Here is a 12,895-nt window from a genome sequence, read left to right as displayed (position 1 = left end):
TTTATTCTTAGATGGTTTGGTCACATGCATAGAATACCACCAACAGCACTCATAAGAAGTGATCTATTGCAAGTTGAAGGTAGGGATGCAAATGGATAGGATTTGAATTGGGGTATATCTGAATCCAATATCATAGAAAATTCATATGATCCAAATTTGAACCCGTCAAATTCTCTAACCCCTGATTCAAATTTGATTTGGATAATTTTATTGGATATCCAACAAGAATCTTATTTGATTCAATATATGCAATACAAATATATTTATAAAATATTACATATAAGGCTTAGATGTTGATGATAATGGTTAGTTGGGTACCCATTGAGGTGGGCTGAGAATATGGACTGGTGGAGGAAGGTGAATTGAAGAACTTGTGGGAGTCTTTTGAAACTGTTTGGAAGCTGAATGGTCAGTATGAACAGGTGAATCAAGAAGTTGAAGATGAGGGTGTTTTAGGAATTATGGCTAAAAGTTTTATTTCTAAGGGCTGCGTTGTGGGTCTTGGTGCCAATGGAGGGCGTTGGGATTCAGAGCCAAGGAAGAAGTGAGGCACATTCGATGGTTGGGTCTACTATTAAGGAAAGCTCGTACTTAATGGAGTCCTTTGGTGTTGGCGTGGAGAGAAGGGTGATGGGCCACGTGGAAGGCCCAGAAGTGTAGGAGTGTGGAGATGAGCAAGGAAAAAGAGAAGCTAGCATATATAGAAGCAGAGGAGATGCGTGGTTTTGTGAGGTTGGTTGGAGGATCAAGAGGGGAGTTGTTTAAGAGATTTAGGTTTAAAAAGAAAGGAAATTCGAACCGGTTGTCCAAGTTTCTGGTTGACAAAAGGGGTTGCATTTCTTTCAAGCATCAAAAGGCTAAAGATTTTTGGGGATCTAATTAGAAATGACTCTATTAAGTCACGAGAGGGGGAGAATGAGAGTTGGGTCTGGGTGATCTCAAAGTTTGATAGAGGAGGCAAGAGGAAGACTGCCGAAGATGCTGTGGAGGAATGTGCTGATTGTAGCAGCTGTTGGAGTGATGCTATGGGTGTTCGTTCTCCTAGGGCTTGTGATTAGGAAAGTGGTGAATCTCCTATGGTTTGTTATAGCTCAGTTTCTCAGAAGGGTGTTGCTTTTCTATTACAAGAGAGCTATGCTGCTCTGATGGAGTCATTTTTGACAAATCTAGAGGAGGATAATGAAGGGGTGGATTTTGGGTTGGGGGTGGGAGGGGAGGTTGTGTGGAAGAAGTCAATCGTCGTTTCAAGGCAAAGAAGATTGTAGAGAAGATGGGCCGAATGGCCCATAGACTGTCATTTCATGTTATGTTATGTTTCTCTCTGTTGTGGGCCTTATTCTGGGCCCATACTCTGTAATATTCTGTTTTTTGTATTTTCCTGCTCACTCAAGGGCCTCTCTGTAATTTGTCAAAGATTAACTTATTAATAAGATGTTTAGAGTGTTAGAGAGGGGTTATGTTCGAACCTCTTACTCTCTAACACTCATTGCCGCCATCTCTCTCTTCTCTTCCTCTCTTGTTTGTTCATTTTCTGGTTTGCATCTAATCTCAAACAGTTCCATACATCAAGTGGGCTGTTTTTCAACTTGGTATCAGAGCAGGCCATTGCTTGGCGTGTCCCTCATGTGGTTCTAGTTCAGCCAACTACATGAGGAGGTTCTAGGGCTGAAAGTTTACAGTCATCCGCCTGGTTCTTGGAGGTCATTGGAGGGTGCCCAAGTTTCTATACACTTGGAGAAGGGTTCGGTGACCAGGAAGAATCAGAGAGCAAGTTGTTTGGCCTGATTTGAAATCAGAGAAAAGGACTTTTGAAGTTATCTCAGAGAACAAGTGTTCGGCTTGGTTTATAGTTCAAACCAGAGACTCTCTTGCTGTAAGTCTTTTCTCAGTCCTTTGCTAAGTTATTTTTTGTTGTTTGGGAGGACTATTAAAGCATTCAAAGCCCACATACATTCGACCCACTGTTGCTGGACTGTTTTTCTGGGTTGTTTTGGAAGTGCTATTCGGCTGATTATTGGACTGCCGAGCTGCTGAAACTGATCTAAAACTAAGTGGCACTAGTCTCATCTTCATCCCAGCCTCTTCTTGGACCTATACTGAACACCTTGAAGTGGTTTCTTCTAGTTAACAGTAGGCTGTTAACTACTGCACACTGAGTGTTCGACGAAAGGCCTCTTAAGGACTGTGGCCCTGTTTTCTTCTCTTTGGAACAACGGCTGTTGAGAACCTGAAATACCTTGTGATTGGAGGTTTGTTGGGTGTCCTTTAAAGGGTGAAACAGTAAAGAAAAACTACCACCGAACTGGACTGTCACAGTTTTCAAGTCTGAACTGATTCTGTGAGCTAGTTGTTGTTGCCTATTCAGCTCAAACTAAACTCATCAAGACCCCAGTACCTTGAGAAACCTATTAAAAATCCTAATTGGAGCCTTTACATGATGGATTTCTCAAGCCTTGAAAACAAGAATGCTGCTGAATATGGACAGATTTTGGGAACCCCAACTGATTCTATGCTGGCTGTAACTACAGTTAAGCTTGATGGGACCAACTACTTGGCTTGGTCACAATCAGTGAAAATCCACATTTGTAGCAAAGGAAAATGGGGTTTTATTTCTGGGAGCAAGAAAGCTCCTCCAGAGGATGATCCATCTTATGAGAGATGGGTACAAGAAAACTACACAGTGATTGGGTGGCTTGTGAACTCAATGCAGCCACAGATTAGTCAGCATTATCTGTGGATGAACTCGGCTAAAGAAATCTGGGATAGTGTTGCAGAAACTTACTCCCATAAGTTGAATGTTGCCAGAGCTTACAAACTGAGAAGTGATGTGAAGAATCTAAGACAGGGGGAGAAGTCACTTGCAGCATACTTCTCAGCCCTAAAATCTATATGGCAAGATATTGATTTGATAGAGGCCGTGATATGGGATACCCCTAAGGATGCTGAAACATATAGGAAATTGGTTGAAAGGAATAGGGTCTTTGATTTCTTGACAGGGTTGAATTCTGAATATGACATTACAAAGCAAAATATCTTGTCCAAAGAAGATGTTTCATTGTCTCAAGCATATGCTTTGGTCAGCAGTGAAGAAAGTAGGAGGCAAGTGCAGGTTCAAGGGGTCAGTATCAATGATCATTTTGCAAATATGGGAATCAAACCCAAAGGGGTTACGGAAGCCCCCAGTGGCATAGGAAAGAAGGAGGTGGTGTGTGAATATTGCAAGAAGCCGAAACACACTAAGGACAAGTGCTGGAAATTGCATCCCAGTCTTGTCCCTATCCGATTCCAGAAGAAGAATGACAGTAGAAAGACAGGAAGTGCACATACAGCCACAAGTACAGATACAGAGTTTGAGTCTGCAAGTGCACAATTGGCAGCCATGAAAGCTGATTATGAGAAGTTTGGAAGGATGATCAGCCAGCTTGAAGGTGTAACTTCATCATCCAACCCTTCTGGAAGTCCAGCCACCTCTGCATTTGCTCACTCAGGTATAAGGGCTTCTGCTAACCATGCATTTACCTCAGGTAATCCCAAGACCCCTTGGATCATTGACTCAGGTGCTTCTGATCACATGACCAACCTTTCCACTTTGTTTGTGTCATATGATTTGCTTCCTGGTCGTGACAAAATCACCTTAGCTGATGGTTCTCTTGCCCCCATTTCTGGCAAGGGAACTGTCAAGCCTACAGACTCTTTACTTTTATCTTCCACTCTTCATGTACCTAAGTTAAATACCAACTTGTTATCTGTAAGTAGCTTGACCAAGTCATTGAATTGTTGTGTAACCTTTTTCCCTTCTCACTGTGTGTTTTAGGACCTGAAGTCTCGGAAGGTGATTGGGAGTGGCCATGAAGCGAATGGAATATACTTGCTCGACACCCCTGGCCAATGCTTTGATCATCCCAAGAATGCTGCTTTTGGTTCTACTTCTTCAGAGTCAGTCAGTCAAATTATGTTGTCATTGTCGGTTGGGTCATTTACCTTTTTCTGCTTTAAGTCATTTGCTTCCCAAACTGTTTAAGGGAGTCAGTGTGTCCAGTCTCAATTGTGAGTCATGTCAGTTGTCAAAGCATTGTAGAAAAAATTACCCTGTGAGCAATAAAAGATCCTCTTTTCTTTTTCATATTGTACACTCTGATGTGTGGGGGCCTTACCACTTATCCTCTATGGGGGGCTACAAATACTTTATCCTGTTCATTGATGACTTTTCTAGATTCACTTGGATATACTTAATGAAATCCCGAGACGAAGTCCCGAGACTTGTGAGGCAATTTCATGAGCTTGTTTTGACTCAATTTGGTACCAGAATTAAGGTTTTCAGATCTGACAATGCAAAAGAGTATTTTGAGAAGAGCTTATCCTTGTATCTCTCTGACATGGGGGTTATTCACCAAAGCTCCTGTGTTAGAACCCCTGAACAAAATGGAGTTGCTGAGAGAAAAAATAGACATATTGTTGAAGTTGCAAGGAGCCTCTTATTTGCCTCACATGTTTCCACAAGATTTTGGGGTGATGCTGTACTTACTGCTACCTATCTCATAAACCGTATGCCATCCAGGGTTTTAGGGTTTAAATCCCCCTTCAGTCTTCTTCATCCAGATAAGGATCTCTTCCCAATTCCTCTTCGTGTGTTTGGTTGTACCTGTTATGTTCACATTCCAAGTGTGCAGAGACACAAGTTTGAACCAAAAGCCCACAAATGCATCTTCCTCGGTTACTCCCCCACACAAAAGGGTTATTGTTGTTTTGATCCAAAGACTGGCACCAGACATGTCTCTATGGATGTTACCTTTGATGAACTTTCTCCTTTTTATGGTTCCTCTCAGGAAGGACATTGTCAACAGGGGGAGAGTCTGTCACAAGTTTTTGCTCTTCCCCTTCTTGTCCCAGTTCAGTCTCTTGACAAATCTGTATCCTCACAAAATGAATCAAAGGAGGATCAGCCACTTCATTCCTCTTGTCCTAGTGCTCCTATTTCTTTACCTCCTCGTCCTACCCATAATCCCAAAGTGTATCAAAGGCAGAGATCCAGGAATGAGCAAGTGGTTTCCCTTACAACAGATGAGGCTCATACCCTACCAATCACAGATGAGATAACAGGTATTGCTTCAGCTCCCTTGGAATCCCCCTTCCCAGATCTTAATGTCCCCATTGCTGTTAGGAAAGGAAAGCGGAAGTGTACTGCACATTACATTTCCAAACACCTTTCTTATGACCTACTTTCCCCTTCATATTGTGCCTACCTCTCTTCAGTTGCTTCTAACCCCATTCCTAGGTCTGTATCAGAAGCTCTTGGGATTCCAGAATGGAGAGATGCCATGCAGGCTGAAATGGATGCTCTACATGAAAATGGTACTTGGGAGGTGGTGGATTTGCCTGAAGGGAAGGATCCAGTTGGATGTAAGTGGGTTTTTACCATTAAATACAGGGCAGATGGGACTATTGAGAGGTACAAGGCCAGACTTGTTGCAAAGGGCTACACACAGACATATGGGATTGACTATCTGGAGACTTTTGCCCCTGTTGCTAAGATGACATCTGTGAGGGTTCTTTTATCTCTGGCAGCTCACTTTGATTGGCCTCTCTATCAGTTAGATGTAAAGAATGCATTTCTGAATGGTGACTTACATGGGGAGGTCTACATGTGTCTTCCTCCAGGAATGTATGGGAAAGATATGCAAGGAAATGTATGTAAACTGAAGAAATCTCTTTATGGCCTCAAACAATCTCCTAGAGCCTGGTTTGAGAGATTTAGAGCTGCATTTGTTAAATTCGGCTATGTTCAGACACAGTCAGATCATACTCTTTTTGTGAAGAAAAGTGGGTCTTTAGCAGTGTATCTCATTGTGTATGTTGATGACATTATAGTGACTGGTGATGATGCCTCTGGCATTCTGGGCCTTAAGTCTTTCCTCCGTACAGATTTTGAGATTAAGGATCTGGGGGAGTTGAGATATTTCCTTGGCATAGAAGTTGCCAGATCCAGGGATGGGATTCTTATTTCCCAGAGGAAATATGTCATTGATTTGTTGTCTGAAACTGGAAAATTGGGTGCAAGACCAGCTGCAACTCCTATTGATATGAGTCAGAAACTTTCAGCTTCGGATGGAACTTTGTTGGAAGACAAAGGGGTCTTTCAGAGACTTCTTGGGAAGCTTTTGTACCTGTGCATGAGTAGGCCAGATATCGCGTATGCTGTCAGTTGCATTAGCCAGTTCATGCATGCTCCTAGAGATACCCATATGGCAGCAACAGAATGGATTTTGTGCTATCTGAAAGGCTCTCCAGGAAAAGGAATTCTATTTGCCAAACATGGTCATCTGAAACTTGAAGCCTATACTGGTGCTGATTGGGCTGGAAATATTGATGATAGAAGATCTACTTCAGGGTATTGCAGTCTGGTGGCTGGTAATGTTGTCTCTTGGAGGAGTAAGAAACAAACAGTTGTGGCTCGATCCTCCGTAGAAGCAGAATATAGAGCCATGGCACATGGAGTCTCGGAATTATTGTGGCTAAGGTCCTTAATGGAAGAACTTGGGGTAGATCATGACAAACCCATGATGTTGTACTGTGATAATCAGGCTGCCATCAACATTGCTCACAACCCGGTACAACATGATATAACCAAACATATTGAGGTTGATAGACACTTTATTCATGAAAGAGTCTCCTCTGGTGAAGTGTGTCTTCCATTCATTATTTCTGAAGGACAACTGGCAGATTTTCTCACCAAGGGCATTTCCAAGGCAAGGCTTCAACATGACACTGGCAAGCTGGGCATGATTAACATCTATGCTCAGCTTGAGGGGGAGTGTAGAGAAGATGGGCTGAATGGTCCATAGACTGTCATTTCATGTTATGTTATGTTTCTCTCTGTTGTGGGCCCATACTCTGTAATATTCTGTTTTTTTGTATTTTCCTGCTCACTCAAGGGCCTCTCTGTAATTTGTCAAAGATTAACTTATTAATAAGATGTTTAGAGTGTTAGAGAGGGGTTATGTTCGAACCTCTTACTCTCTAACACTCATTGCCGCCAGTTCTCTCTTCTCTTCCTCTCTTGTTTGTTCATTTTCTAGTTTGCATCTAATCTCAAACAGTTCCATACATCAAGTGGGCTGTTTTTCAACTCCTTTCTCATTTAAAATAAGAAAGGATTTATCTCCTAAAGCATAACAAAATGAATTGCAACATTTGGGAATTTTTCTTTCCCCATGATCCATTAACAAATATTTTAATATATGACCAGTCAATCCATTTTGTATGGTATGAATTGCTATTCACTATTATCTTAGGGGGTGTGTTACAATATGAGTGTTTTTTTTTTCACTTGTTTTTGGAATCACCACATAAAAGGAAAAAAGCAAATTGGTTTTGTTTCAAAAAATAGTACATGCTTTTGGAACCAACAAAATATTGGTTTTTAAAATAAAGACAATTTTTAGTATAGAAATTATATGATTTATGGAATATGAAGTTGAAAAAACAGATGAACACCATGGCCATACATCAGGAACATCTCTCCTTGAATGACAACATAGAAACCAACTGAGCGGTTCAAAGCTTGCAAGTCCGAACTCGACTACAAGCTAAGTTTCGATTCAGTACATTTTGAGCAAATGGCTGCACATTTTGGAGGGATATCTCATTTTTTCTTGTTACGTTCTCCATCTTGCATAGCATGGATTTTCCAGTGTGAACAATAATTATATGTAGTATGTAGATGCTTCTAAGAAATGCTAAGTGGATATCAATGCCAAAAGTATTTTATTTCCAATTCTACAGAAACGCTAATGTAGCAATTTTTTTGGTAAGAAAAAGGAGAAAGAGAGAAACAAACAAAAGAGAAAGAAACAAAAGGAAACCACCTTTAGCAGCAATAGCATGAGAAGCCAACGGTGATGTAGCAAATTGGTGGATTCAAATATCTTCTGGGCTTTCTTTCACTGGTTAAACAGTCTGAATTTTGATTAAGAACAGTTTGAGGCTTGTTTATATCATCCTGCTGAGAGGTGTTGATAGTCATGAATCACGAAGTGATGTAAATAATGATATATACTAGCAATTGGACATGGATTCTACCAAAGCCAAATCTAATTCATCATGCCTATGGCTTTTGTTGGATTTGTCCGACTGTTAGTGAATAGTGATGATCTACCTTTTCTTTTACCTGTGTAACTACAGATTTTAGGAGTGGGATACAAGTAGCAACTTGAGTGTACGATGGAAGAAAAGAAAGAAAAGAAGATATCATATTAGGATGTAGCAATTGACTGTTAGTGAATCACCTTGTTTGGAGTATTTTGTCAACCCTCAAAAAACATACAACAGGAACATCTCTTACAAGAATTGTAACAAAATATCTTTGCAATACAATAAAATCAAACTGTGCCTCCATCATCAAAATTTATTTCCAAATTCTGTGTTATCTCTCTCAGTTCATCTAATTCCTTCTGAATATTATTTATTCTATTGTGAATATATGATGAGAAGTTGTTTCTTGCCAGGTCCCCAGGATAAGTCTTCATCAAAGATTTCACTCCTCTCTGTTTTGGCATCACTTTTACCTTGGGACACTCTTTAACAGTCAATGATTCAAGCGAAGTAGGCAATGCCTCCCTCGGAAGGGATTCAAGATCTGAACAATGTTCAATCCTCAAGTTTTGCAAGCACATAAGATACTTGAGGTCTGGAAGATGCCTAAGTTTGGGACAAGAAATCACATCAAGTTCACGTAGGAAAGGGAATTCACCCTGCTCAAAATCATCCCATTTCTCCAACTTATTCATGCCTTCAAACTCTAGTTTCTCCAGTGACAAAAATCCCTTTACAGAATCCCCTCGGTAGAACTCATAGCCCACATGTTTCACTTCTTCTGAACTACTTATCTTGAGAAACCTGAGGTGAGGTAACTGGCCTAGTGGTGGGAGGAATTGACACTTCCTACAGCATTTCAAGGAAATAGATATAAGATTCGAGTATAATGGATTGCCCAACCAAGAAGGGAACAACAAACCATCATATGATACTATTTCTAATTCCTTGAGGTTCTCATGTGGTCGAAGGCCTTCCAAGACATCCTCAAGTCCATATTGTTTTGATCCCCCATTCCATTGCAGTATCAATTTGTTCAGATGTTGCTTGTTCTGTAGCATGGCCTCTTCAGCCTCTTCAAGCGAATGCACATTCTCGAGCTGAAAAATACCAAGTTCTCCCCGAAGCTCAGTCAGTTTCTTTAGCTCTCCAACACGATATCCCATCTCCCTACTAGCAAAGAAAAATGGTAACATTTGAAGGCAAGTTAGTTCCCCAATTTTTTCTGGCATCTTAGTCAACTTACGAGAATAAGATGTATCTATTTGTAAATGTCGTAGGTTAACTGGACTGTTTACATGCATTGAAAACTTGCACAGGCTATAGCAACGAAGGAGTCTCAGTGTTTGGAGCTCATGAAAATCTCCATCCAGCCATCCAATGCTACTCTCAGAAAGATCAAGATAACATAAAAACCTCAATCCTCCAGTTGCAAATGTAAATTTTCTATCCAACTTGATGTGACTCAGGTCCAACACACGCAAGTATAGATAATTTGGGGACAGCTTGTCTGGGAAGTAAGCACCCTGATTGCCTCTCAGAAATAGCAAACTACGTAAGCCATTACACGATAAACCTAAGGCATCAAAAGTACTTTCAGAAAAATGGTCATAAAGCAAAGACAAGTGCCTTGTGTTTTCAGACAAACTACTAAAGTCTTCCTTCAACATAATGCGGTCATTCTCCCAAAGGGACAGCACCAGGTCATGGATACGGGCATTCATTTTGTACCTTGTATCACTACAGGACATTTCTTTGAATAACTGAAAGCCATCAGTTTGAGCTTCACATTCATCTTTAACTTTTACTTCCAGGAAGGACCTTGAAAGTAGGTAATCAAAGTAGCTAGAACCTATGTCTTCCATCCTTCTCCCTCTTTCAGGCAAAACATAACCCTGTGCCATCCATTGCTGGACCAATTTATCCTTCTCAAAAGGGTTATCCTTGGGAAATACAGAGCAATAAGCAATACATTGCTGAAGATGCAAGGGAAGATGGTAGTAAGTCTCATTCCATGAATCCTCCCGTTTTCCATCCAATAATCTATACAACCTCCCATAATCAGTCTTCAAAGTTTGCACGTTCCAACTGTTTGAAACAACCTCAAAGCGCTCATTAGTAGTTAAGAGAACCTTGCTTCCTGGAGCTCCAACAATTAAAACAGACTGTAAAGCTTCCCATACAGAGTAATTATCTTCACATATATTGGCTAGCACAAGAAAATATTTCTTGCTATGTAGAAGGTCCTGGATATTCATTTGAGACTGGTGAGCAGACTGCAAAATACACCTTGTAACGTTTGTGAGGTCGCAAATCTGATGCATGAAAACCCAAGCACTAAGATCAAAATGTGCCTTCACCCTTTCATGGTTGTAGGCCAACCAGGCAAGGTAAGTGTTCTCACTGCCAAGTATTCTGATTATACCCAAATTCCCTTTGTTGGCACTGGATTTGGGGTTTTCATTCGGCAATAACCATTCTGCAATTATACCCAAATTCCCTTTGTTAGCACTGGACTCGGAGTTCTCATTTGACAATAACCATTCCACAATCTTATCCCTCTCATGCATCAACTTGAAAGTATGACATCCATCAAAACGGCATCTCTCCAATATCTCTCTTAATTCACCTAATGCTTCAGTAATCTTGTCCATTAGGTAGTAATAGGATGATAAGAACTTGTCTATTAAAAGGTCCATAGGATCAATTTTCTGAAAGTGTTTCTCGCATGCGATTAGTGTGTTGAGTAAGTCATCTACACTGTGCATAAGGCTCCTAAAATGGTTCCCAAGCAAAAGACAAACGGTGAAATTCTCTCTGAGCTCCTCTCTGGTCCCATCAACAAATTCCTGGACTTCCAAGAACTTCTTTTGCAGATCTTTAAGTTGCAGCAGGTTAACACCTGGCAATGATCCTTTCTCTTTCATTCCTATAGCAGAGGCAAGCTTAGACCCTACTACTTGCATAATGGCTTCAATGGTCTCCATCCCTTTCCCACTTTCTAAACAATTGAAATTATCCAACAACTGAAGATTGGGAAGATTTGAGAATCTTTTGAGCAAGAGATCTAATGTCTTGAATCTTGGGAATATTAATCTGCAAATTACACACCAAAAAGAAAAAGAACTAAGCAATATATCAAGCAGGTAATTTTAAGCGCAAAAAAGTATAAACCCTGATAAGAGATTAATGTGGGTCCAATATGCAATCTCTTGGGCATTTAAGAAAAATCCATACAAAAAAGAGAAATACATGTAGCTTAAAGAAAACTGGAAATTAAAATAATAAGTTTTTCAGCTTACGCATTAAGATGGTCAAAGCAAAAGAGAAGGAAATAGCTCAATGAAAAGTAGAAAAAAAAAGAAAAGAAAAGATTCCAACGTACACTAATGAATGATCAACAACTAAAGCTGAATTTGAGAGTCTTCTGAACGGAGGATCCAACCCCTGAATCTTTGGTATATTTGAGAGGGCAAAACCTAGCAGCCTGCAATTTACACACGAAAAATAGCATAAATTAAGCAATATATTATAACCTCTAACAGAAAACACTCAATCAGACATAAAGCAATGTATCATAAGTTCCAAATGAAAAGAAAAATCAAAAGATTTGAGAGAGGCTTATGATTGATTGCTTTGAAATGGTAAAACCTAACAACCTTCAAATTCACAACCCAAAAAGGGGAGAAAACCCTTTTCTGCAATGACAATGTATATGTAATCAAGACACTTCATCTTGAGAAGACCGGTGATGGTTGCAGAGAGAGGGGGGGGGGGGTCTGCAACACTAATACATTACGCAAGGGTAATTGCAAGAGCAATGTTTCAATTAAGAATCGACTGGTAAAAGAGTGCATAGTCTTTCTCTCAGCATCTATTGCAAGGATTGAACATACAGACAATAATGGAAACCATGAAAAAGAAGAGAAAGAAACAAATATGAAACCCTGAAATGAAAGCAAAATATAAACAAATAAGGGTGTAATTGAAGAAATCTTACCAGGGGATGAGTTTAGCGCCTGAAGATAAGGCTAATAAAGAAGAAGAAATTTCACTTTGGTTCTCAATAAGATTTTCTTGTTGAAATTTATACTCATCACGCAGCCTGATACGTTCAGTTGGGATCAAATTTCTCTGCCCATTCGATACTCCTTGGTGTCACCGTGTCAGAATACAGAATATAAACTTTTGATTCTGGAAACAAGAACAAAAATAACAACTCAAGGAACAGTCTAACAGACTCCTGCTTACTACACTAGTCCACTTGATAACATGATTCCAATTAGTAACAGACATGACGCGAGCAGAATAACTACCCGCGGACCTCTCATGCTTTACAGTTTACACTTAGGGCTGTCAATGGGTCGGGTCAGACCCGATAGACCCTATGGAACCGGACCGATTGGGGCGGTTCTGGTTCCAGAACCTGTCCCGATGGGTCGTTTTGGTTCTTAAAAAAATCCCAATTATTATCGGGTCGGAACTGGGTCCACTTTGTCCCAGACCAATTTGGACCCAACCTGACCCCTAAATATGTGACAGGATCTGCTCCTCACAAATGGGCGCCTCACAGCCACAACCACCATGCATTGGGAACATCTCTTGTGAATAATAACTAATAAGTGTGAAAGATGTTCCCAATCTATGATAGGATGTGCGTGTGAGGCCTCAGGTGTGAGGAGCAGACCTGGTCTCCTTGTATATATACATCAATACAGTTATTATTGTTTTTTATCAGTTTATTTTTTAGTAGGGTTTTCGTTGCATTTTAGGTTTTTATTACATTTTTTAACAAGGGTATTAT

General features: G+C 40.3%; 1 protein-coding gene across 1 annotated transcript; it reads right to left on the bottom strand.

Annotated features, from left to right (window-relative positions):
* Positions 1 to 8,221: 8,221 nt before the first annotated feature.
* LOC148843549 (putative disease resistance protein RGA4) lies at positions 8,222 to 12,357 on the bottom strand. The gene is made up of 3 exons (XM_088959298.1): positions 12,092 to 12,357; positions 11,477 to 11,578; positions 8,222 to 11,187 (listed from the first exon to the last, which is right to left on the bottom strand). The coding sequence occupies exon 3, from the start codon at positions 11,076 to 11,078 to the stop codon at positions 8,379 to 8,381; it is 2,700 nt and encodes an 899-aa protein (XP_088815424.1). The 5' UTR covers positions 11,079 to 11,187; positions 11,477 to 11,578; positions 12,092 to 12,357; the 3' UTR covers positions 8,222 to 8,378.
* Between the last annotated feature and the right edge of the window lie 538 nt (positions 12,358 to 12,895).

The sequence above is a fragment of the Nelumbo lutea genome, chromosome 8, assembly GCF_056320005.1.
Source record: "Nelumbo lutea isolate HS-2025 chromosome 8, American lotus-T2T, whole genome shotgun sequence".
NCBI classification, from domain to species: domain Eukaryota; kingdom Viridiplantae; phylum Streptophyta; class Magnoliopsida; order Proteales; family Nelumbonaceae; genus Nelumbo; species Nelumbo lutea.
Note: the sequence above shows the minus strand (reverse complement) of the source record. Positions and strands in the feature narration are given on the sequence as shown.